At 37.2% G+C, this 26,044-nt stretch overlaps 1 protein-coding gene across 2 annotated transcripts in view; it reads left to right on the forward strand.

Moving 5' to 3' along the window:
• The window catches only part of LOC127654795 (histone deacetylase 4-like), a 255,719-nt gene that overhangs the window by 181,532 nt on the left and 48,143 nt on the right, over nt 1-26,044 (forward strand). For both annotated transcript variants that reach the window (XM_052142223.1, XM_052142224.1), the window contains 6 exons: nt 4,310-4,503; nt 9,661-9,867; nt 12,626-12,812; nt 13,000-13,133; nt 17,575-17,677; nt 19,606-19,652. In XM_052142223.1, coding sequence (XP_051998183.1) covers nt 4,310-4,503; nt 9,661-9,867; nt 12,626-12,812; nt 13,000-13,133; nt 17,575-17,677; nt 19,606-19,652 — 872 coding nt within the window. The remainder of the gene's footprint in view (nt 1-4,309; nt 4,504-9,660; nt 9,868-12,625; nt 12,813-12,999; nt 13,134-17,574; nt 17,678-19,605; nt 19,653-26,044) is intronic.

The following is a 26,044-nucleotide window of genomic DNA, read 5'->3' on the forward strand; positions in this document are numbered from 1 at the left end:
ATCTATAATGTGTGACCAAAATAAAGGCGGCTTCTTCTAAAATCCCAAAATAAATGCACAATTTTATTGTTCTTCAGAGAAGAAGAAATGGTATCATTGTCATCATCAAAAGAAAGGGTTACACATCTGACACTTCCGCAAATACCAAAGGGAGGTGCCCTTTTTCAGTACCATAGGAGGGTCAGCACGATGCGTCAGCAACCCCTTTTGTTGAAGCCACAAGGGTACAGTGTGACTATGCCAATGATAACAGCGCATCACTGCCACACTGGTTTGAAGCTTGCGAAGTCCTAATCCGTGACTATAGCATGTGTATTCCGCACACTGGCAAATGTAGCCTGCGTTCTTCCTGTTTTGCATGCCTGAGAAATTTCCCACTACAAAATCACATTAAACAGCCTTGTGTTGCTGTCTTCTGGAGGTGAAGGACAGCAGGCTTATGTGAATCTCAAGCTGAAGAGAAACACTGGACATATTTCACTTTTATGCTTTTGTGCTATAAAATAAAATTGGAGAAAAATAGTCTTAAAAATAAAGAGCCATGGAAATAAGTCGAGGTGTGAAATCATATTACATAAACAGACTATTTGTTATTTTAATATTTATAAAATAAAATCTATATGGCAAATTGCAGTTTTGTTGTTTTGCTTTGCTCCCGCTGTCGATTTTATTTTTGTATTTATTTATTAAAAATAAAAAAATTATTAGACGCTAATTTTATGACAGCTTTTTTTTTTTTCTTTTTTAAAAAATGGAAAAGCAACAAAAATTGAACAAATGTTTATTTGACTTGATTCTGTCATTATTAGCCTATATCACATTGTAATGCATAGTCCATCGCGTTTGCAATGCAAAATAAACACCGAAATTAGGTGACCGTTTTTTTATTTTTTATTATTTGTTCGGCAAACTTTATCGTTCTCGATACGTTGGCCGGCACCAAAATTTCTTAGCGGAAACTTTGCTCTAATTAAACTTTACCAAACCATATTTGTTACAAGTTACTATCAAATGTCTGTGCCATAAAACTAATTAAAAAATAAATAGCAAATAAAATAACTAATAACTAAAACTTTCTTTCCATTACAAATTGCATTCTGACATATTTTGTAACATAACGCAGACAATTAAGCTTGCGTAGCTAGAAGCACCTAAGGGACAGTTTTAGGCGAAAAACATTTTACTAATGTTATAAGTGGAAAGAAATAATTTTATATAGCTAACAGTGAAACAAATGATAAAAATATAAATTATGTAAATTATCAAATTCTGAGTTTCCCCTGCAAGTGTAATACATTCATTGGTTGTAATTAGTCTAGCACGTTATGCAGTGCCTTTTGTAAATTAGATTCAATTTCCTCTGATATGCACTGAAGACGGCTCATTTTAATCAAATTACTCATAGCCGGTGTTAATTAGCGCCCTGATGTGCCAGGAGCAGTTACATGTGAGATGGGAGAGGGTGTGCCACCAATTCAGATAGTCAATACTTATCCTGAAGATGAGAGAGACAGACTCCTCGCTAGACCAGACAATCATGATGATCCTAATGAGTTGTGCAATTGCAAAGCATCCATTAAAAAGGGGAATCTCTTCTCATCCCACTGTTGTAAGGAAGACAAGTGAATCCAGCGAACAGGAAGGGTCACAGAACTGCAAAAACAAAAGAAAATAGATTGTTCAGACTGAATCGATAGCTCTTGTTTTGTCAACGTTTGACGGCTTCATTGTATTTTTTTATGGCTCTTTTGAGTTTAGCTTGTATCGCCATGCAGAATTTTTCTAGTATCAGTATGTTATGGCCACTGAATTATTTATTTTAATGATATAAAACTCTTAAAGGCACAGCAGCCAAAAAGTGACATGTTTAGGTCTAAGGGTCAGAGAAAGGGTGGAAAATTGTCATGAAATTCTAAATTATGACTGTTTTTGGCACACACACACAAAAAAAAAAAAAACTTACTTAACATTATACAGTAAGTGGACCTCAGAGGAAAGAATAAAGCATTGAAGTATATAATGCCCATGCAACTAAGGACACCAACTGGAATTACAAAAACACCGATACTGCTCACTGAAATTTAGTTTCAATTCTCTCGTATCACAATGCAGGCTATTTCTTCTCACAAACTGACTTATTTTCAACACAAATCATTATTTTATGACCATTTCATTATTTATTTTGATGTTTATATAGACAATAAAGTAAAGCCAGCAGGAGGTGCTCACCCTGCAGTCTGTGTGGGTCCTGAAGCACCAATATAGTGACGGGGACACTATACTGTAAAAAGGCACCGTCTTTCGGATGAGACGTTAAACCGAGGTCCTGACACTCTACGGTCGTTAAAAATCCCAGAGCATTTCTTGAAAAGATTTGCTCATTGGCCTTTGTCATCATGGCTTCCTAATACTCCCCTATATATGAATTGGCTACAGCACTGTACTCTCCTCTATATCAATAGCTGGTGTTTTGGTGGATTCCACTGCACGTTACAGTTCGACTCACCTCAACTCTACTCGCTTTACTTTCTGAGCTTGCTTTTCCACTGCTGTATAGTGTCGCCTCAATGTGGATGGGATTATAGGCCGATCGTCATTGTTGCGCCTCCTCTACTGCCGTGACATCATCTAAAACACGGTACAAACTGACCAAAACAATAACACAACCGCTAGCTGTTAGCTACTAGCTCATTGTGCTGCATAAAGCAGTTTTGGCATGGTGATTTTACACATGTGTAACAGTTAAATTGGCCTGGTTGTTTTAGAAGCAAGCTTCCATTAGCTGGTCAACTAAATAAAGTGAAGCTTTCAAGCAGAGTATAGAGTTAAGGTAACAAAACGTACCATCCTCCATCGTGGATCAACCCCAACATCTATTTTCTAGTTTCGTGTTGTTTCTTCGCTAACGAGTGGACAGTCTGCACCTCGTTTATTTACCACGGCGTTGTTTTGCACACAGCCATTTCTTTTTTCACAATTCGAAAGTCACGTGAAAAAATGATACTGTTATCACTGTTGCTAACTTTAAAACTTGTGGGTTGATGTCCCGTGTCAGAAATCCAGTGATGCTGGTAGTGACGATTCTCCCTGACCAATCAGTGATCTGCAGGATTTTGACGTCACATTTAGTATCGGCTCGGCTTGCTTGGAACCTCGACTGAGGTGGTACTAAAAAAAATATCAGGTACCAGGTTCTGTCCATAGTGGAAAACCCCCAAAAAGTGATTTGAGTCAAGTTGTATCGTGCAGTGGAAAAGCCCCAATGGCTGTGTACACATCATTCAGGTGGATGCTGCACACTTGTGGCAGTTGTTTAGATTCCACCCGCTCTTTGAGTGCCTAAAAAACACTATTTAAATGTAAGGAATTAATTAATTCTCAGGAGAGGGTGGAAAATAATCACAAAAAACGAATTATGGCTGAAAATAACTTTACTAACATTTTAAGTGGAATTCAGTGAAAGAATAACATCACCAAATTGAATTGCAAAAATAATGACCATTTTCAAACACCCCCATCTGCCATTGGTCAAACAGAAACTCCCATTCCAAATTAATCAGATCGACGTGTAAAGTGACCAATCACAGTGTTTTTTTTATTTATTTTTTATGCTGTGCTTATGGCAAAGTGCTCCTTGCAACAGACTGGCAACTTTATTTGCAGATGTGTTTCCCAGCAGACCAATAAGAAGTACAAATCCTGACATTTTTGTGGGAATTGTTTTTACCTTATAAACTTTTAAAGACGGAGGAGCTACCGTGAGCTCTAAGGTTAATCAGTGGTATATGCCTATGCTGCAGCCATCACTTTGCATTATTTGCATTAGTTAAATAATTTTTAATAGTGGTATATTGGTGAATAACTACACTTTCTATGATTCTGCAAAGAAAGATCCACCGATCAGAGAATCGCAGCAAACAAAAAGTGCTAAAAGCTCTGCTGCGACTGGATGCACTGTGAACGACAAAAAGACATGAGTCAGTCAATCTACATTCTTAAACTACTGATGTATTTGTACATATCTGAATATTTTGCAATAAACTTATAATAAATATATATTTTTATGCTTATAATCAACAACTTTAAATGAATAGTTTTACATTGTTTTAAATTTGCAATGCTTCATGGGATTGTTATGAAGTCCCTCATCAAAGACGTTAAGTACACAGTCATGTACCTTTTGTCTTTTTGGCCAATTTTTTTGGTTGGTTTAGGTCATGGCTTAGAACTCATTTATAAAGGAGATATAAAAAATAAATAATGCGAAAAGTCTGCTGTATAACCCAAAGCCCATATGTTGTGTCCCCAGGTCTTGGGGGTGTGCCCCTGCAGTCTCATCCCATCCACAAGCTCCGGCAGCATCGGCCCCTGGGACGCACACAGTCGGCCCCGCTGCCTCAGAATGCTCAGGCGCTACAACAGCTGGTGGTTCAACAACAGCACCAGCAGTTCCTCGAGAAACACAAGCAACAGTTCCAACAGCAGCAACTGCACATCAACAAGGTACAGCACTCTGTCTCTCTTAAGCTCCCTTAATCACCATAGCAACCAGCAGGATGTGTGTTCCTTATATGGTCAAACCAGAAGCGCTCTGCTTGTGTGTTTGCCTATATGTGGGACTGCAGTCATGACTCACAGACTCCCCTGCATTTTCAGCATTAATTTTGTGGGAATGGTGCGGAAAGATTTTAAAAATGGTGAAATGTTGTGTTAAAGGAATAGTTCACCATCAAAATGAAAATTATGTCATCATTCACTCACCCTCATGTGGTTCCAACCCTGTATGCATTTCTTCTGTAGAGCACAAAATAAATTATGAAGAATATCCTGGCTGCTCTTTTCCAAGTAATGACCAAGTTACTGGGGCTTTCAAGTTTCAAAATAATAATAATAAAAATAAAAACAAACAAGGCACGAATAAAGGATTATAAATGCACACTTCAGAAAACATACAACAGCATTGTGTAAAAAAGTAGGCAGACATTTTAATTCAGTATTCACTGATAATCTTCCTCTCTACCAAAGCTCAAAATAATGCACTAAAAAAGTCATATAATGGGCAAATATGGTGCATTGATGCTATTGACAGCAAATGTACTGGTTCTTGCCTGTTTTGAGGCCAGACGTCACTGACATTAAACCTTGACGCACATCTAATGGCTATAAATATTTTATTTGAGTGCTACAGTGCTAGAGATTTTCATTGAATATTTGCTTAAATTCCGGTCTGTTCTAGGGATATGTGAATATCTCGAATATTGCAAATTGATTTTCATTTTGCAAATATTTCTGGTGTGTGCAATGCTGAATTATTCTGTACTTTCCCTCTGGATCGCACAGCAAATCCCGCAGTTACATTGAGTCCAATGGGGGGCGCTGTGGATATGTGTCCTCAAGATGTTAGATGAGAGAAGACATTATGGTATCTTTGTGTGCTTTCAAGCAAAGCCAAGTATGGCAGTACATGTAATATTTTGATTCCTATTAAATTCTGATCTATTGGTATTCAGTTCTTGTTGGAGTCAACGGACAAGGATCTGTTTATATGGTGGAGAGGAAATACGAAGCGGTACAAGAAACTCTGAAGCTTATCAGTCCGTTTAATATCTGAATATAGGCAGAGCGCACTTTTTTTTTCGGAATAATATCGTGAAAAATTATAAAAATGTGATAGCCTTTTTGTGTAGACTGAGAGTTTATATTTGTGCAATGCCCTAATGCCATCAGTATTGGTTTTCTATGTTTTTTAAGCTCCAGGTGAGTACAATTTGTTTTACTGTTATTTTACAATATTATTATATATTATTATTATTTTATTAATGCATAATGATCATTTCATTTTTTTAAATGTATTTTTTCCAAAGAAAAGCATAGTTTGTTGAAATAAGCTTATTTTAAAACCGTTCTTGGTAACGTTTGTGAATAAAACTAAATAAAAATTTCACGTATGTGTATTACTATATATTTTTTACTGACATTTTAATTTTTTAGTAAACGATGACTAAGAGCACTTTGTTTCCACATCTGTCTTTGGCGCGCACCACTGCTATGCCGTGATTTAAACTGAACTCAGAATCGATTCTGATTCTTTTGAGAATCGATTCAAAATCGTTTGAGTATGAATCGCGATGCATCGCTGAAACGATTTGTTCCAACAGCTCTACTTGAAAATGCCCATCCCTAGTCAGTTTCAACAAGTTTCAACAAGTTTCAACAACAAAGCTACCATATGACTTCAGACAAATTGAAATATATTGCATTAATCATATGGGCTACTTTTATGACACATGAATATATGATATGATACATGAATGTAATTTTAGAGCTTGATATCCTTCACCTTTTGTGTTACAAGAAAGAAAGTCGTACATGTTTCGTAACAACATGAGAGTGAGTATATGTTGACAGAATTGTAAATAATGGGTCTCTACCTATCTATCTACCCCTTTAAAAGTACAGAGCTGAGAGTAATACACTCTTAGTAGTAACTGTAAGAATCATTAAATTAGCCAACATAGTTAAATTAACAAAACATTATGGGTCGGATGGATGTGTAGAACTTTTGAACAAGCGTTCAAAATCTGCAGAGCTTTCTGTGGGCATACGTATATTCCATAAGGACTCTTGATCATGAAGCAGATGCATGTGGAGGGAATTATTACATGGAGTGTGTGATGAGGTCTCTGGAGATTACTGGTGTCGTCTCATTATCCTAAAGGGGTTTTGGTTTGTTTTCTAATGCCTGTGCTCTCCCCCCACCGCAAATGCGCAATATAGATTAGTTATGGGGTTAATCCGTGCCTGCACACATACACGGTTCTGGGTAGAATGACATCATTGGGTGTGGATCGCTTCACCACTGAATACTGCACTTCCAGGAATTCGACCTCTTTGCTCAGCAGATGTCAAAGGAATTTAATGCTTCAGTGGCATTTACGTTGTTTTGATAGGACTCCATTCATGGGTCTCAAAGGTTCAAGGAAGAGATTTGAGAGGGCACCAGTTGTGGATCTTTGCATGTGGTTTTCTGCATGTCAACATGGGTCATTGGATCAATAAAACAGCAAAGATGTCTTATTTGGTGTGATGTGTTGCACTAGTTTGATGTGAATTTGTTTGTGGCTCTACATTTACTAATTTACTAAATGTGTCTATCCACTTTTTGGGAGTCAATGATTATATTTTAGTGATACGTGATTCTAATTTAAATCATGATCAAAGTCACCACATTTGTCAAGCTCCAGATAGGGCAAAGAAAATCCCACACCATATACTCTAAAGGGGCCGTTCACACCAAACATGTTTTTACGATCATCCGCACTGTTTTTCAGTTGTTTTCTTATATAATCACACGCTTGATGGGCGGCGTTGACCGTTGTGCCGCATCTCGCTGTTTATGAAACACTGGTCGTTTTCTAAAATGAGTGTTATTCTCCTGTGGTGAACGCCCCCTAAAATCAGACATCTTCACTGTGCTAAAGGGAGTTGCATTGAGTTGCAATGATGGTAAAATGAAAAACAAAGAGTGCAATTTGAAAAAAAGAAAAGATTGTTTGGAATGAAGCTCAGGGATGAGGCAACTGCCAAGCGCTCTGACGTCAATTATGTTCCCTCGGCTCAGTGCCAGGGGACTGTGTTTTTACCACTCTCAAGTGTGTGTGTGTGTGTGTGTGTGTGTGTGTTTACTGAGGGCAGGGCGGGGCTAGAGCTGTCATTGCCGTGGTGATATGGTTGGCCACAGCTGTCACAGTGTGAACTCAGGCCGAGAGAAGAGAGGCCACTATAGGCCAGCATTTCTTCTCTATCTGTTCTCCTCACATTGATTCACTTCTTCTGTTACTGTTGTCTCACGAATATTATGTAATGTTTCTGTAGCTTTAACACTGTTTGTTTTTGCCAGAGGATCTGAGTGTTTGTGTCAGGTTGTGTTGCAGATATGTGTTCTTAAGTTATTTTCTCACGAAGTGTGCTTCTGTGTAAGGTTTGGCCTGCTTTGTTCTTTGGAACAAAAGGCTTTCTAAACTATGCAGTTTTAAACTTCCAAGTGGTCTCACATTGGCTGTAATGTAGATATACACGATCACTGTATACTCTATAATATGTTACTTTATATAAGATTTAGTGCTATATCTTTGCCTTAACTTTGTTGCTCTGTTACAATTTCATAAAGATTTGTTTTATTTATTTATTTTTATCATCATTCACTTTGTTAACGGGGGAAAAAAATAAAGAATAAAAATTGTCCTTAAAGGGATAGTCACCCAAAAATTATCTTATCATTTGCTCACCCTCAAGCCAGTCCAGATGTGTATAACAGACTTTCTTTTTCTGAACACAAACAAAGATTTTTTTGAGGAATTTCTCAGCTCTGTAGGTCCGTAAAATGCAAGTGAATGGTGGCCAGAACTTTGAAATTGTGCTCCTCTCATCATTTACTCACCCTCATGCCATCACAGAAAACTGAAAAATATCAGCACTGTACATCCATACAATGCAAGTGTGCAGTGCATGGTGACCAGAACTCCAAAAGCTCTTAAAGTAATCCATAGTATTTCAGTGGTTACATCCATGACTTCAGAAGTGATATGATAGGTGTTGTTGAGAAACAGATCAATATTTATGTCCTTTTACTATAAATCTTCACTTTTTTGATCATCATTCACTTTGTAAACAGGAAAAATATAAATACAAAAATGGTCCTTAAAGGAATAGTTCACCCAAAAATGAAAATTCTCTTTATCATTTACTCACCCTTATGCCATTCCAGATGTGTTTGACTGGTTTTCTTTTGCTGATCACAAATATTTTTAGTGGAATTTCTCAGCTCTCTAGGTCCATACAGTGCAAGTGAATGGTGGCCAGAACTTTTAAGCTCCAAAAGCACATAAATGCAGCATAAAAGTAATCCATAATACGCTAGTGGTTTAATCCATGTCTTCAGAAACGATATGATAGGTGTGGGTAGAAACAGATCGATTTTTAAGTCCTTTTTTACTATCAATCTCCACTTTCACATTTTTCTTCTTTTGTTTTTGGCGATTCACATTCTTCGTGCATATCACTACCTATTGGGCAGGGAGGAGAATTTATAGCAAGAATTTACTTAAATATTAATTTGTTTCTCACCCACACCTATCATTGCACTTCTAAAGATGTAGAGCTGAAATATTCTTCTAAAAATCTTCATACACATCTGGGATGGCATGGAGGTTGAGAGAATTTTCACTTTTTGCTGAACTTTCCATTTAAAGTGGCCTTGAACCACATTTCCCCCTGTTATTAATGTTGCTTTAAGGTGTGTAAATATTTGTATTAAATTTATTTGAAATACTTACATTTGATGTTAAATATTACATTTTTTAGAGTATTCTATTCATATCATTCTAATCTGTGCAGTATTTATTTTAAAAAGCTTTAAATGGAAATCATAAATTGTATATGTGTCCTGGTTAATTGTGAATAAAGTTGGATTTCTTAAGCTGTGTGTGTATTAAGCGTACACGTTCATTGATCTGGAAAAAAAAAAGATAATTAAGTAATTAATTTCAATTTTTTTGTATGACGGTGAATCATCAGCCAAAAAATGTATAATTGAAAGAGTTCTAAACATCAAATGAATTACAATTCTGATTTTGATATGGGTCTCCCAATCTCTTTCAGATGATGGCGAAGCCAAGCGAGCCTAGCCGACAGCACGAGAGCCACCCGGAGGAGACGGAAGAGGAACTGAGGGAGCACCAGGGGCTAGCCGATTCCGCAGAGGGTCTTCCTCACGGGGTCACCATCAAACAGGAACCTCCAGATGAACAGGATGAAGAGCTCCAGCTGAGAGAGAGACAGGCAGAGGAAGAGCTGCTCTTCAGACAGGTGAAGATGAGAGAGACACTCCTGAAAATGTTTTTTTTTTTTGGTTAATTGTAAAGCACAATGAAGTGTATAGAGTGCAACAGTCAGGTTCCCGAAGCAAAAGTCCCATTTCTTTTGTTCATTGGGAAATTGATTTTTAATGGTTACTTATAAACCTTTAAAGACAGACTTACCATGAGCTCTGAGGTTGCTAATCGATGGCATATGCCTCTAATGAAACCAATATTTATTTTAACCATGTTTAATAGCAGAATTTATGGTGAACTACACAAACCATGATCCTGAAGAGAAACGATACTCCAGTTCATTTTTACGTTACAGTACGTCAGTCACAATTATTGTTGAGATTGCATTTCATTCCCTCACATTGTCTTGTTTGTTTTTTCAGATACTTTAGCTTAAAATATAAGTTTTATCATTTGAGATTCACCTCAGAGATGGGTGATTTTATGAAATTCCTATGGAAGAAATGAATGGGCAAAATATTTTCAGAACGAAGTCGGCTGGAAAAGTGAAAAGGCACATTTGCACTGTATAATGTGTTAATTAAAATAGGTGATTCATATGAACCCTTTAAAATGTTTTTTTCTTACTAACCGGAAATATATAATAAAATATTCTCTCGTTATTTACTCCACCATTAAGACTTACTTTCTTCTGCTGAACAAAAACTAAGATTTTTTAGATAATATCTTTGCTCTGTAGCGCCATACAATGCAAGTGAATGGTGGCCAGAAATTTGAAAATCAAAAAAGCACATAAAGGCAGCATAAAAGTAACCCTTATGACTCCAGTAGTTAAATCCATATCTTCAGAAGTGATATGATTGGTGTTGTTATTAATAAGTTATTTTTTACTTTAAATCTCCGCTTTCACTTTTACATTCCTCTTTTGTTTTTGGCTATTCACATTCTTTGTGTATATCGCCACCTTCTTGGTAGGTAGAAGGATTTATAGCAAAAAATATCTTAAATATTGATCTGTTTCTCACCTACACCAATTATATCGCTTCTGAAGACGTGGATTTAACCACTGGAGTCTTATGGATTACTTTTATGCTGCCTTTATATGCTTTTTGGACCTTCAAAGTTCTGGCCACCATTCACTTGCATTATATGGACAAACAGATCTTAGATATTCTTTTAAAAATCTTCATTTGTGTTGAGCAGAAGAAAGGAAGTCATGCACATCTGGGATGGCATGAGGGTGAGTAAATGAAGAGAGAATTAACATTTTTGGGTGAACTATTCCTTTAATGCGTACAAAGTTGCAACTGTCCACGTTTCTTAATCGTTGTTTATTTATTTTTCTTTGCTTTAAAAATGAACAGAAGGTGAACATTTGTGTTCAATGAGATCAGTTAGGTCAAGCTCTTTTCCTTTTTACGGGGTAGCATAGGTTTGATCTACTCTAGACACCCACTGGATGTGCCTGCAATCATGTGCATTTTATTCCTCCTGTTTTTAAAATATAAAAAATGTTCAGCATTTTACAGTGTTGCTGGTGGTACTTTTGTGGTGAGTGCCATCTGCTGGATAATTTTATAACTTCAGGACATTTTAAAAAACCTGATGCTCTGCTGGATGAAATGAAAAAACAACATTGCCTTTAATTTTCTTTAAACACACACAATATGGGAATCTGGTCCCTTTTAATGAATTTCAGGACAGTAATAAGGATGGCCCAACTCTGAGGCCATTTCTGTCTTGCCACTGCATTATACATTTCTTTTAAATGTTTTAATTTCTGTGATGTATTGAACATTGTTGTTGCTAATTATACTGATTTATCTAGCTGGCTGATATTCAGTCTAGTTGATGAAGTTTTGTTGTTATGTGAGAAAGACTTTTGATAGTCTTGAAAATAATATTTTTAATGGGTTGAAAATTATAAACAAAATATAGCACCTGCAGAAATGATCAGGGACAAGCACAAAGAGCAGCATGTATCCCACACTAAGCATAACCCAAAGAAATCACAGATTGGATATGATGTACATTTGCAAATCTGTCCTTATTTTACTCATAAATCCAAAACCACCATTATAAAAACCCACAGAAAAATCCTAAGGCTCAAAAATGCAAATTCTAATAGCTCTATCAGGCTGCATTAACACATTCCGTAGATCCAACGTTTTGAGATGTAAAAATGTTTTCCTCTCTGCTTAAACGTGTGCATTAATATCAACTCACTGTTTACATTAATATCACGTCAAGACAGCACTGGTTTTTGTCCCATCTGTTTACATTCTTAATATACATTAATGACCGTGTTTGCGTTCATTTTGCGTCAAGAGTGCCATTTTGACAAAGAAGTGCATTTTACTGTTCATGCGCACATCTGCATTCACAGGGAGACGGAGGTGCTCTATAGAGCACGCACAGACATACGCATACACCCCTTGCCAGTCGTGGCGGCACCAGTACTGGCTAGGCCTTACTGTTTGGGTTCCATGAGTAGTTATATGCAGAGAATAATAAGAAGAATAAAAGTGAAACCCCTTCAAAAATAATAGGGTTTCAAAGCTTCGCACTTGAACCCCTAATAAGTAAATCAGTATAAATACAATGAGGTTTCAGCACCTTCGGTGATTGGACCCCTAAAAAGAAAACTAACAGATACAATAGTTGCCCACACACTTCGGGGCTTGGCCCCTAATCAATAATATTTTACATTATATGCCATTGTTTACCAACAGTATGATTGTGAATTTAACATGTATTTTTATTTTTTGACACATTTTTCTGACTTTGAGCAGCAAGCTCTCCTGTTGGAGCAACAGAGGATTCATCAGCTGAGGAACTATCAGGCGTCAGTGGAAGCGGCCGAGCTGTCAGTGACTTTCCCAGGCCATCGGCCCCTATCCAGAGCACAATCCTCGCCAGCATCAGCCACATTTCCCATCGTAGTGCAGGAACCTCCGGCCAAACCACGCTTTACCACCGGTTAGTTTGCTCGAAAGATTTGCCTCTGTCACCATTCACTAGACTAACATACAGCTTAAAATCTTCTTTAGTGTTCCACAGAAGAAAGAAAGTCATATGAGTTTGGAACGACATGAAGGAGAGTGAATGATGAAAGATTTTTTTATTTTGGGGTGAACAATCTTGTCCATGTGTTGTGTCTCTACAGGTCTGGTGTATGACACATTGATGCAGAAGCACCAGTGTATGTGTGGAAACAGTAACATACACCCCGAACACGCCGGCCGCATCCAGAGCATCTGGTCACGACTGCAGGAAACAGGACTGCGCGGCCAGTGTGAGGTACAGCATCCCACCCCGGTCACTCACATCTGAACACAGGCTGCCATATGAGGGCGCTGTTGAGCCATCACAAATCCAGTCACATGCTCCGGTTGATGAAACTTTATGAATAAACTGAAGCACTCAAAGTCTTTTACTCAATGGAGAAGAGGGTTTGTTGCTTAAAAGTGTGTTTGAGAAAACCATTAGCCAAGAGAGAAAGTCTGGATAAGCACGCTTTCCTACTATTATATATAGTGTGCTAAAAGCAGTATGTAAGTTGAGTTGGGCGTCCAAATCCTCAGTATTCATAAAACTGCAAATAAGAAAAATCAGAATTACTTACTACATCTGGTGAGATTCTGAAGTGCGCATCAGAAACATCAGATTAAAAACATTGAATAAAAAAAAAGAGTGCTGAGAACCGGTAGTCAGGTGGCTCATTTCAACAGCACATTTACATTTATTCATTTAGCTGAAGCTTTTAACCAAAGCGACTTACAAAATGAGCATGGATACAGCATTAGCGATTCATATTAAAGAGACAGTAACTCGAGACAGTAAAAGTGCTGCATTACTAAGTTTCAATTGCATCAGAAAAGTACTAGACAAGACAAAGATTTGAGTGCATCTTTTAAGTGAATGGTGACTGAGGCTATTATTCTGCACAACATTCTTTATGTGTTCCCCACACACACACACACAAAACCCTTTGGAACAACTTGAGAGTGAGTAAATGATGACAGAATTAAAACTTTTGGGTGACCTATGGCTTTAAAACTGAAGTGTGTAATTTTTGCACCACTGAAAGTAATTTCAAAAATAAACATTGTTTGCACACAGCTTTCCAAATATGCACAGATAGTCCCGCCTCCAACTCACATCATTGTTTGAACCAATGTTGCTATGTTGAGCTGGACAGGCTGCTCAAACTAACACCACAGAGACACAGTCCTTAAAGTTTTTAAGAAAATGAACCTACAAATAGGTTACTTATAGTTGCCTCTGCATGTTAAGAAAGGATAGGACTAAGTATTTGAACTCTTCAGCTTTTGGTATGCTTTCAGCAACCAGTCAAAGTCTACTGTTCTCATCAGAGCTGATAAAGTGAAAAAAGCATGCGTATTTCATCCGGGCATCCTTATCTTTGCCTCCACCTGCTGAGGGCAATTCCTGAGCCCTCTGATCATCTCATACATTCCGATCTACAGTGCCTAATAGCTCTCGCTGGATCTAATCTCTCCTGCCACGCTGGCTCCATTGCGTCAGGCCTGTTAGAGGCAGTCGCATAGCTGCAGTCTCTGTTTTCCTCCAAACAAACAAGTAAACAAGCACGACAATGGCACTGCAGAGGGCCTTCTTTCTCTTTTTACTCCTCGGTAGGGATGTTTATTGTTCTGGGAGATGGAAACATTGAATTGGGCCTCAATTAAAGGCAGTCATGATTCTAAAACCCCCTAATCTACAGCAGGGGGGCCCTTATAGAGCGCAGGGTTGTTTTAAGTTGCTGGCAGGCAGCACCGGGGCCCTGGGGGACCCTCTTTAACTGCCCCTGCTGTTAAATCTGAGAGCTAGTACGTACTGACGCAGGTGTCACCTACACTTCCACCCCGCGGCTGGCGTCTGCTCCACTAGAGAGGTCCTACAAGTGCCGGTTTAGATGCTTTGGTCCTCAAAAGGCCAGAGCTATTAAAAAAGGAAAATGGCATTATTGCAAATCCAGCAGTGCCGGCACCTCTGAGGGCCGAAGTCTTTGTTCTGGGGGCATGTGAGGCCCGGCTCTTAACAGTGTTGTTGGTAGTGTTGTGGACAGTGGGACTGTTTAAACTCTGCTCAGAAAACTACAGACCTTACAATATAGAAAGCATATTTAATTTTACATGGAAAAAAAGGCTCAGAGAAGCAAACGCACAGCCTATTCAGTATGTTTAACCGTCATTATGTACCTGAATGTTGATCATTTAGTCATTGAAAAGAGAAAACGCATCTTCAAGTTGACATGGTCAACCTGTAAACATGGGCTGTGAAAATTAAATGCAGAATATAGTGTTGTCATGTGAGAAAAAAATTCAGCAGTCTGTAGTCCAATTTCGACACCACAACAAAATGGATAACATGCTATTGAACACACCTTTTTTGTTGCCTATTTTAAGGAATAATTCACCCAAAAATGAACATTCTCATTTACTCACCCTTCTGCCATCCCAGATGTGTGTGACTTACTTTTTTCTGCTAAACACAAACAAAGATTTTTAGAAGATTATCTCAGCTCTGTAGGTCCATACAATGCAAGTGAATGGTGATCAGACCTTTTGAAGCTCCAAAAATCACATAAAGGCCACATAAAGTAATCCATAAGGCTCCAGTGGTTTAATCCATGTCTTCTAAAGCGATATGATAGGTCTGGGTGAGAAACAGATCAATATTTAAGTCATAATGTGAAAGAATGTGAAAGTGAAAGTGAGATTTATGGAAAATAAAGGACATAAATATTGATCTGTTTCACACCCACACCTATCAAATTGCTTGTGAAGACATGGATTATACCACTGAAGTCTTATGGATTACTTTTATGATTTTTGGAACATAAAAGGTCTGGTCACCATTCACTTGAAATGAAAAACATTTAAAAAGATAAATATCAATGTAAATAATAAATTTAAAACAACTGCATGTTTCCTTCACATGTTTTTCAATTAAGTAAACTTTTTTTGTTTGTTCTTTTGTTTGTTTGTTTTGTCGAGCAGGGCCATATGAAGCATTTTATTTTTCCCAGATCTTGTGTTTCCTTTTTAAAAAAATGCCATCTAATCAAATAAATTTATGTTACTAGAAAAATTGCTTTTCAGCATACCTGTTTTTTTAATTTTTTATTAAATAAAGCAACATTGGTCTTTTTTGTCAAATAAAGTGCACAACAGTGCATCACAGTATAAATGAAAGCATTGCTAATCAGTACAACAGCTTTCTTGCTTGTGAGATATTGCTTTTATGTTATTATTATAACTATTATTATTTTGAATATACATTTTAGTGAATACTACATTTTATTTTACGGTATTAACATATTTCTGTCGGAAGTTGAATCGTGCTTTTAATTAGACTTGTAGGCTTTTGAGTTTGTGTGTATTTTTGAAGGTAGCATCACACCTCCAGATAAGGAGATGTTTAAATGGCCCTGTGTGATTAATAAAGTGCAAAATGCTGTAATTTAATTATATAAACAAAGTATGCAGGGACTACGTGCTTCACAGTGAATAAGTGCTCGGTTCTGTCATCTATTATATAACGAACAATGTGCTCTCAATGCAGTAATTTTAGCACATAACTTGACACATTCACTATAAAGTGTGCAGCACATGCAGACAGTTTATCGATTTAATTAAATCACATCCTTTTCCAGTTTAATAGTCATACGAGGACATATCACGATTTTTAGTAGATTAATTGTGCATTTTTTTTTTTTGGCCAAATATGTCAAATGCGTGTGTTAATATTTGAAAGCAGTCTTGTGTCAATGACACTGTTCGGCTATCAAGTTTAGTCTGTGCTCGGTACTACCGGTACTGCATACTGGTATCGTGATTTTTTTTAAATTATTGGTACTTTTGACATCCCTAGTGGCGTAGGACCTTAAAGGAAAAGGTCACCCAAAAATAAACACGTTGTTGGTAAATTTGCTCATTTACATGTAGATCTGAACCTTTATTATAATTTTTTTTTCTTCTTCTGTGGAATACAAAAGGAAAAATGTTTCAGCTTCTCTTTTCCAAACAAGAAAAATGTATGGTTTTATACTGCAAAACTCCAAAAACCAACAATAAAAGTATCATAAAAGTAGTTAATATGACTTATGTGTTAGTATGTGTGCTATATTCCAAGTCTTCTGGAGCCATATTAGCTGCCAGAGCTCTCAAATCTCATTCACGCTTTTATTAATTAAAATATTTTTGGCATTTGACGTTTCATTGAAGCCAAACACCTCTGGTTCTCACTTCACATGACCCATCATGATGTGGCAATTTTGTATATATGCAACCACATATTATATTTGAGAGCTACGTCAGAGGGGAAGTTTATCAGCCATTTAACAACAAATTCCTCATGCAAAGTCTTGGAATACATTACACAAATCATGTGGGCAACTTTTAGGATAATATTATGGTGGTTTTTTTTTCTACCTGAGCTTGATTAGTAAAATCACCATTTTCTTTTCTTTGTACTGAAAATACATTCTGACTAACATCTCCTTTTGTGTTTCATATTAAGAGGCTGGAAAGACATGAGGGGTGAGCAAATTACATAAAAATGGAATGGACTTGTACTTCTGTCCTTCACAGCCTTATTTTGTGTGTATCAAATTAAATATAGCATTTTATCTGAATACACTAATAATTCAGTTTGAGTCTCTCTCTCTCTCTCTCTCTCCTCTCTCTCTCTCTCTCTCTCTCTCTCTCTCCAGGTTATTCGGGGCAGGAAAGCCACTCTGGAGGAGTTACAGACCGTTCACTCTGAAGCTCATGTGCTGCTTTACGGCACCAACCCACTCCGACAGAAACTTGACTGTAAGTGTGTACACACACACACACACACACACACACACACACACACACACACACCACACTAGGCCACAGGCTGGATTTAAATGTGTTTTGTGAATGTGTGCATTGTTGTATCTCTCTCTCTGTGACAGTTAGAGCCTGCGTTTGCATTCTCAGTTATTAGCCCGTGTAACACTGTGCCTAGACTTCTGCAATTATCCACATTATTTACGCTTCTGTTGCCAGATCCGCCTTACCGCATGTTTCCAAACTGCTGCAATTCACTTCTATCTTTTTTTGGCCTGTTGTTTCCCTCGCATCCCAAACTCAGTCATAGCCTTGATCTGAATCTGCCTCTCGGCGGTCCGTCAAGGCCGCCACCTCTCTGCCAATAACAGCCACACATGCAGTTTTCCATGACTTCAGCTCCAGCCCCCTTATCAGAGATTAATCGCATGCTTCAAAGATATACACACACATACACACTGAGATTTCACACTCGTAGTGTACAGAGAAAAAAATTGCTTACAAGTTTAGACTACTCGTTTTGCAATTTCCACCTTTCACGTTAGATCTGATTGAGGCCATTTATTCAACAGATTGAGTTGGCTCAAAAGCACAGGAATTTAAAAAATAGGGCAATTTTAATAAATGAAGGCTTTGCGTCATTGAGAAATGGTGAATTACTGCAATTTTGTTAAAGGGGATAGTTCACCCTCACCCTCATATCGTTACAAACCAGCAGGACTTTCTTTCTCATGGGGAACACCAATGGAGATGTTTTAATGAATATACCTGTTTGTCTTTTCAAAACAATGGCAGTTGATAGCGACTCACTTTAAAGCTTAAAAAAGGACCCAAAAGCAGTATAAAAGTTGTCCATGCAACTCGTGCATCGTATTTCAAATTTTCTGAAGTTACACAATAGGTTTTGATGTGAAACAACACAAAATTTAAATGGAAAATTCACCCAAAAAATGAAAATTCTCTCATAATTTGTGTGATTTTTAGAAGAAAAACTCTGATGTAACTCCATACAATAGCATTGAACTTTGAAGGTCCATAAAGCACATAAAGGCAGCCTAAATGTAATCGATGAGTTTAAAAGTGATATGATATGTGTGGGAGAGAAACATCTAAATATTTAAGTCAATTTGTACTTTAAATTCTCCTTTCTGTCCATTAGGTGGCAATATGCATGAAGATTGTGAATTGCCAAAAACATAAGAAGAATGACAAAGTGAAAGTGGTGATTTATAGTAAAAAAGGATATAAATATTGATCGTATCATATCGCTTCAGAATACATGGATTTAACCACTTGAGTCATATTGTTTATTTTTATGCTGCTTTTTTTTTTTTTTTCATTTTGAAGCTTCAAAGTTAAAATAGTTTTCTTGTTTTAAGCTTAAACTTCACTAAATTTGTTTGTAGGGATGGGCCAAAATATTCGGTCAGTCGCCTGACAACTGACCAAGGGTACAAGTTTTTTTATTTTTAATTCATTTGCACTGGCATTAAAGGGATCGATTTGCACGGATATCATTCCCCGTTGTGTTGTGTCATGTTCCCATAAGGGGCCTTTCACGCAGAAGCAATATTAAGCTAAAATCTTGTCGCAGCACAACAAATGGAACAGAGAAAAGGTATCTCGATTTAAGTCAACTTTTTTTATTTATACTTAAAACTGTATTTAAGAAACACAACGCTCTAGCAGAAGTCTGTCTATCTCGTGTACATCCTAATCCTTATATTTATATTGAAGGAGACTTCCGTGTAGCTCAACTGGAAGAGCATTGCAATAACAAGGCTAAGGTCATGGGTTTGAATCCCAGGGAACACACAAACTGATCAAATGTATAGAATGAAAACATTGTAATTTGCTTGGATAAAAGCGTTTCCAAAATGCAGAAAGGTAAATGTTTGATTTTCTCTCTTTTTATCCCTCTGTAGGCTCGGGGACACCCATGTTCGTGAGACTCCCATGCGGAGGAATCGGGGTTAGTTTCTTTTTCTCTTTTCTGTGTCTAAAAAAATAGCCCTGTTTGTTCTCCCTCCCCCGAAGTCCAGTCGCCTCTGCCGAGCTGGTAATTATGTCCAGATGTTTTCCATAAACAAGTTGTGTGCGCTGTGTGTGTGTGTATTCTCTGATGGTGATGAATGAATGGATGGACTTGTTCTACAGTGCTGAGTGGACAGTGTCAGTCACCCTCGTTCACAGTTCTGGAACAGGAAGCTCTCATCTCATACCCTCCTGGAGTAGGGGAATGATTCAAATGCGCTCTGTGAATGGTTTGCTCTTATGAATGGAAAGAGATGGTACAGTCAGTCATGTGATGAGTATGCAACTATGCACATTTTTGTGGAGACATTATAAAGTCACATATTAAAATAACTTTTTAGGGCTGTCAATTAAATGTGATTTTAGTACAATTAATTATAAATTGAAGCGAAAATTATGCAACATAATTATCACTTTATTTTTGTGGAGGCATTGATATAGTCGCACATCAAAGGAACTTTTAGGGCCGTCAATTTAATTTATTTATTGATTTAGTACAAGTAATTCTAAAATAATGCAATTAAATTAAAGCTATTTTCTGTGTAGAAATACTTTCTCTTATTCCAGCTTAATATGCAAAGATTTGAGAGAAGCATCTTGAGACACGTCGCCGATGTCAGCGAGATATCTAGAATGTTAAAATATCTGGACCCGTCTGCGATTCCAAGTCGCTCAATGTGAAATATGTTTTAACTGAATACAACTGCAGCGTTGACCTACAGCCAATGAGAGAGCAAGAAACGGGGCACGGGAAGTTTCAGTGGGAGGAGTCCTGATGTACCAGCAACAGAACATCAAATAGCATGACTTCGGTATCAAGAAAGTCTCATTGGACTGAAGAAATGGAGGTAAATTAGCGGAACATTTGATGTTTCATCTGAACTGTACCACAAACGGGTGGTGAAAGAGAAGAGTTGAAGAGAAAAATGACAATTATCTTGGACAGTCAAATTATTATAATGTTACACATAATGTAAAGATGATTTAAAACATACACATCATATTCTGAAATGCATAACATATGATCATGCATTTGTTTTCGTATCTCGTATCACTTCTCGTGTGTACTCTGTTGTGAAATGTTATTTGGAGTCCAGGCAGAGTCGTCGGGGATTCGTCAATAGTGAAATGTTTTGTAATGTGTTCACACCTGTCGCGGATTCGTTGTGTAATTTGAAAACGCTACGACTTCCATGACAAGACAGACCGATGTGTAATATGAATAGATCCACGATCTGACGTCTTTGAAAGTCGCGTAGTGTGTAGGAGGCATAAGCTAGTTGCACGAGTTTCCTTGGCATAAACGTTGGTAAGTTTGATTAATTTGTCCCTTTCAGTGAATCAATACAAAACGCTGATTCAACAATTTGCATCATCCACCATTCACATGTCCTTTCTAATTAAAACCAATTCTGCAAGCTGAATGGTGAGAAATAGAAGGGCTCTGGACTCTTTTATGGAAATGGAACAAAATTGTTGTCTTCCTGCACCTCCCCAGCAAGTCTCCGCTCTGAAAAGTTGCCTGTCAGACTTAAGATAAACTGTGCTTGTTCATTCCAACACGTTGCCCAACCCTGCCTAAGATCTGCGCTCCCAGACCTCAGTGTGTGCAATGTCATTCTCTTACTTTGCACCATGTTCACGCATGGGCGAAAACTGGTGGTGGGCTTTCAGGGTCTACGCTCTAAATGTTGTTATTAAAGCTCTGAATGTTTTCTATCACCTTGTCTTTCAAGCGTTCATGCCTGGTAATTTTTGTTGCCAATAAAACCATGCAGTTCTGATCTATGCTTCAGACGTAAGCTTACAAGCTAGACTTTGACTATTGGCATAAAGCCTGGCGTATAGCTTATTCTGCAATAAGGTTGAAGCTCACTTTAACAATGTTTCTGAGCTCAAAGAAATTAGCTGAAACTGTGTGTTGACTTTGGTCAGTTTCCCTTCAGAAATAAGAGGCATTAAATATTACAGAAACATAACTCAAATTTGTTGGATTCTTTAAGACACAAGCCTGGCTATTTGCTTTTTTTTTTGCAAAACTCTTTAAATGTAAAATTATTAATTTCAGCAGCATTAGCATGTTGCTAAGCTAACGACGCAAAGCACGAATAATCATAAAACACAGCACACAAATAGTCAAGTAATTTTTGTTTGTATTCCGCTTTTCACAACACGCTTATTTCAAAGCAGTTACATAGAAAATTATGCTGTTACAGAACAATTATGAAGAAATGTCTGTAATGCCTTAAATTCCTCATTAAGCAGTTTAAATGAAAAACGTGATTAAATGTATTTATTTTTTGAAGGAAAAAAAAAAAGATTAGTCTTTTTTGGTAATATTGGGTTAAATATGAATTCAAATAGATTTTTGTTTTAATTAGAACTGTTTTTTTTATTAAGGCTGTTTATCATTTAAATTTTTTAATTGAATTAAGTACACGATATGCCAGTTAATTAATCTAATTAATTGCATATATAAATATGCATGGGGTATATATATATATATACATACATACATACACACACACTATACAAAAGGTGGCAATATCATTTTTTATTTCAATATTAATTAACAAAGGCCTATCAATGGCCTGCAGTTCACATCAATCCATTTTGCAATTGAATTTGTCCATTTGTCTGAGATGGATTTATTATAAGGGCTTTTCTAAGGCTGCTTCAGTGTACACATGTGTGAGACATATGCTTTTGGAGCTTCTCACTTTGGTTGCATCGTGTCATAAGCAGGGTGTTTTTAGGTCACTGTGTCAATTTAAAACATAGTTTGAAACTTAGGAAAAAAATTCGAATTTCTTGAGATCCTTGCTTTCAGCATTGGGCTACTTCCAGCTGTCGTGTTGCTATTGTCAAGCAAGCCTGAGTGTGGTTTGTAGTGATGGGTCGAACAAATCTTTTGTATAAATCGGACGAACTAGCAGTCTCAGAGAGTGATTTGTTCATTTTGTCATAGCCGCGCATGCACAAAATCTACGTTGGTGTTTCATTTAACGCGGGACAGCCGCATATAGTCTCTGTACAGGAGTTGATCTTCGGATCTGAGTTCATTTTTTACATGACAGCCGCAAAAGATCTGTGTGGGAGAGTTTAATTCATAGTCTCGACCTTCCTTAAATACAAGCAGTTCATTATTTTTGTCCTTGCGGTTACACAAATCATTTCTGGTCTCATATTTTAGTATCTTTATTTCTTGCCGTTTATAACTTGTGAATATTTTTATAATGATGTTCTTTTCCATAACAATGAATCTGGTAATAAAGTCTTGACAATCACATCCTTAAAGGAATTTGATTGTCAAATAAGGCAATTTTACTTTAATTTTACACTTGGCAGACAATATCTTGCAAACGCTTCGCATTAAATACATGAAAATAATTAATCAAGACAATTCTTGTGATTATAAAATTGTATTTATTGTCACACTGCATTTTTTGATCATGACGCAAACAATTGCAATGCAATGAACGTTAAGCTGTAAATCGGAAAAATAACGAAAGACCATTAACTGTCTCTCACTAACGAATCGTTTGACTTCTATTCAGAGCCTAGTGGGGGTCACGTGACAAATGAATGAAAGACTCAGATCTGAAGACCCATTCGTGAGATGAATTAATCAATTCGGTTTCCTGTACTGATCCTACGGTTACCTATGCGCCTGTCACGCTAAAAGAGAAACCTAAAGACCGACTGGGGAGGTGAACTGATCAGTTCGGTTTCCTGTAGAGCCTGTTGAACAAATGAACAAAATGACTTGAATAAAAATGTGTTCATTTTGCTGAAAGAGGTTAAAAGATCCAAGTCAGTAAAATGATCATATCTTCCCATTACTAGCAGTTTGTTCTTTGGAGAGCTGCGCACTACTTATACAGATCAAAGTTTAGCTTACTGCCCCCTGCTGAAAACAAGGGGCAGTAAGTACGTCTGTAATAAACATTTGTCTCGCTTCATCTACCATCTTTTTTTTTTTCTTTTATTTTACTGAGCTCAGTGCAATGCATATACTTGCTGTTATTTGTGATGCTGTCTGAATTTGGATATCTTTCCTTATTACATATAAATTAAAATGAATTTAAAACAAATTTTGAACTATAATGACTAAACCTTATAGAGAAGCGCTCTCGTCAGGATGGCGCATGTGATGCCTAAAGAGGCAGTTTTCTAAGTTTTGGAATAGAGCGTTATTCTCTTATTTCTACACTTAATTATAATATAAATTCCTTCATCCTGCAGTCTTGCTCTGTTTCTTGCTCTTTTTGTCTCTCTCATTTACCTAGCAATTCATTTTGTTTTCTGTTTAAATTGCACCACAGGTTCATAATTCGTGACAAAGTCATTTTTGGCAGAACTTGAAAAAACTGGAGGTGCTTGAGCGCTCATGCCATTGAGAGCTGAATTCATAAATGGATGTAGAATATGTATGCTGTGAGGGAGACCCAGGGTTGGCTAAACCCCCCACCTTGAGCTGTAGTAGTGACCGTCCTGATAATCTTTCCTTTAAAATGTTAGAAGCTCTTTAATGTAAATGACTCAATGTTCTTGTGGGGTTTTTTAAATACTGTGTTCTGAGTAGAGTATGATGATGTTGTGAAAAGAAGACGGGATTCTGTAGGCTGGAGATGTTCAAGACAAGTCTTTTTGTAATTGGCAAGGAGAAACAGGTTACACTTTTTTATAGTTCTGTGTGCCTGGGCAAAACTCACCACCAAGATGCAAAGGTGCTGTGGGTGGTTATTGGGTGTAAGTCAAAAGAGCCCACCCAGTCTCTATAATATTCTAGTTCCCAAAAATGACTTGGGTCCCTCCTCTAGTGCAAGTCTATTGGATTTGTTTTGGCTGTTTAATCTTCTGACAGCCAAAACCTCTGATCACTTAGAAAACAAATAGAGCACATCTACTCAATAAGCCACACGATTTGAGGTATCATTCGCATTATTCTGCACTTTGAGCACCTGTTGATCAAAAAAACGAATTGTTTGCATCTCATGAATTATTCCCTATTTGAACCTATTTAAGTTCACTGTACTCTAGTATTAGCGTGGATGTGTGTGTGTGTTCACTTGCACAGTAATTGCAGGCTGTAGGGCAGTCGTGTGTGTGCATAATCAGTGATGCCTGATGAATGGCTGTTTTCTGTCTCTTAAGCATACTGGGAACACCCCACCCCCCCCCCCCCTCCTATCCAGGTTTCTCCCTCTGTTTGCCTTTCGTGTTGCAGTATAAACACCTGTCTCACCCTGTCTGCCCGTTCTGTTGAATAAACATTCGAACATACAGTACGTTTGTCCTCTGGAATGACACTTTCTTTTTGGTCCGTTAAAGCTACATTCCATTAAATATATAGTATTTTGTATTTAATAGTATAGTTTGCCATACTCAAAGCACCTAAATTTAAGGACCAATTACTGTTGTGACGTTTGATATAAAAATGATCTTGAGTTGGTAATATGTATGTGCCTTCAATACAAGTTGAGCTCAATCGACAGCATATGTGGCACAATTTTGATTGGTGCAAACATTTATTTCCTTTAAAAAAAAAGAAGCAAAAATCGAGGTTACAGTGAGGCACTTACAATGGAAGTCAATGGGGCAAATTTTTGGGAGGATTTAACCCTCTGGGGTCTGAGGGTATTTTGGGCCTTGGAGAAGTTTTGACATGCCTTGACGTTTGCTCAGTTGCTTAAAAACACATTAATGGCTAAAGTCTGATTACACTGTATTCAGCACAAACTGGGCTACAATAATATGTGAGCAACATTTATGTACAGGTTTGTATTTTTGAGAAAATAATGTTTATGCATGATTTTTGAAAAAGCTAACATTTTAAGTCACTGAAATAAGGTCATATAACAGATACTAACATTTATCCACAAGACTTTTGAGAACTGGATCTTGTAGCCTAGAGTTTTTGCTACAAAATGATGTGAAAACCATCCTGATCACTCATTCATACAAAACAATATAGTAATTTAACTTTTGTTAGACACTTTTAGTGTTGATAGGTAATATGCGAGGAGGCGTGAACTATCATGAATATGGAGCTCATTTACACCTGAGGATACAAAGACGCCTCCCCTGGGCTTATCAATGAGGGATAGAGAATGAATGTGAGGAGACTTAATGATCCAAATCAAGTTTTAAGTTAAAAGAAGTAATCTGACTATATATTTTCTTTACATAAAGACTTTTCTTAAATTTAGACCTACACTACCATTAAAAGAATCTCTTATGCTCACCAAGACTGGATTTATTTGATCCAAAATACAGTAAAAACATTGATATTGTGAACTCTTTTTACAATTTAAAACAACAGTTTTC

Source organism: Xyrauchen texanus, chromosome 14, assembly GCF_025860055.1.
Source record: "Xyrauchen texanus isolate HMW12.3.18 chromosome 14, RBS_HiC_50CHRs, whole genome shotgun sequence".
Taxonomy (NCBI): Eukaryota; Metazoa; Chordata; class Actinopteri; order Cypriniformes; family Catostomidae; genus Xyrauchen; species Xyrauchen texanus.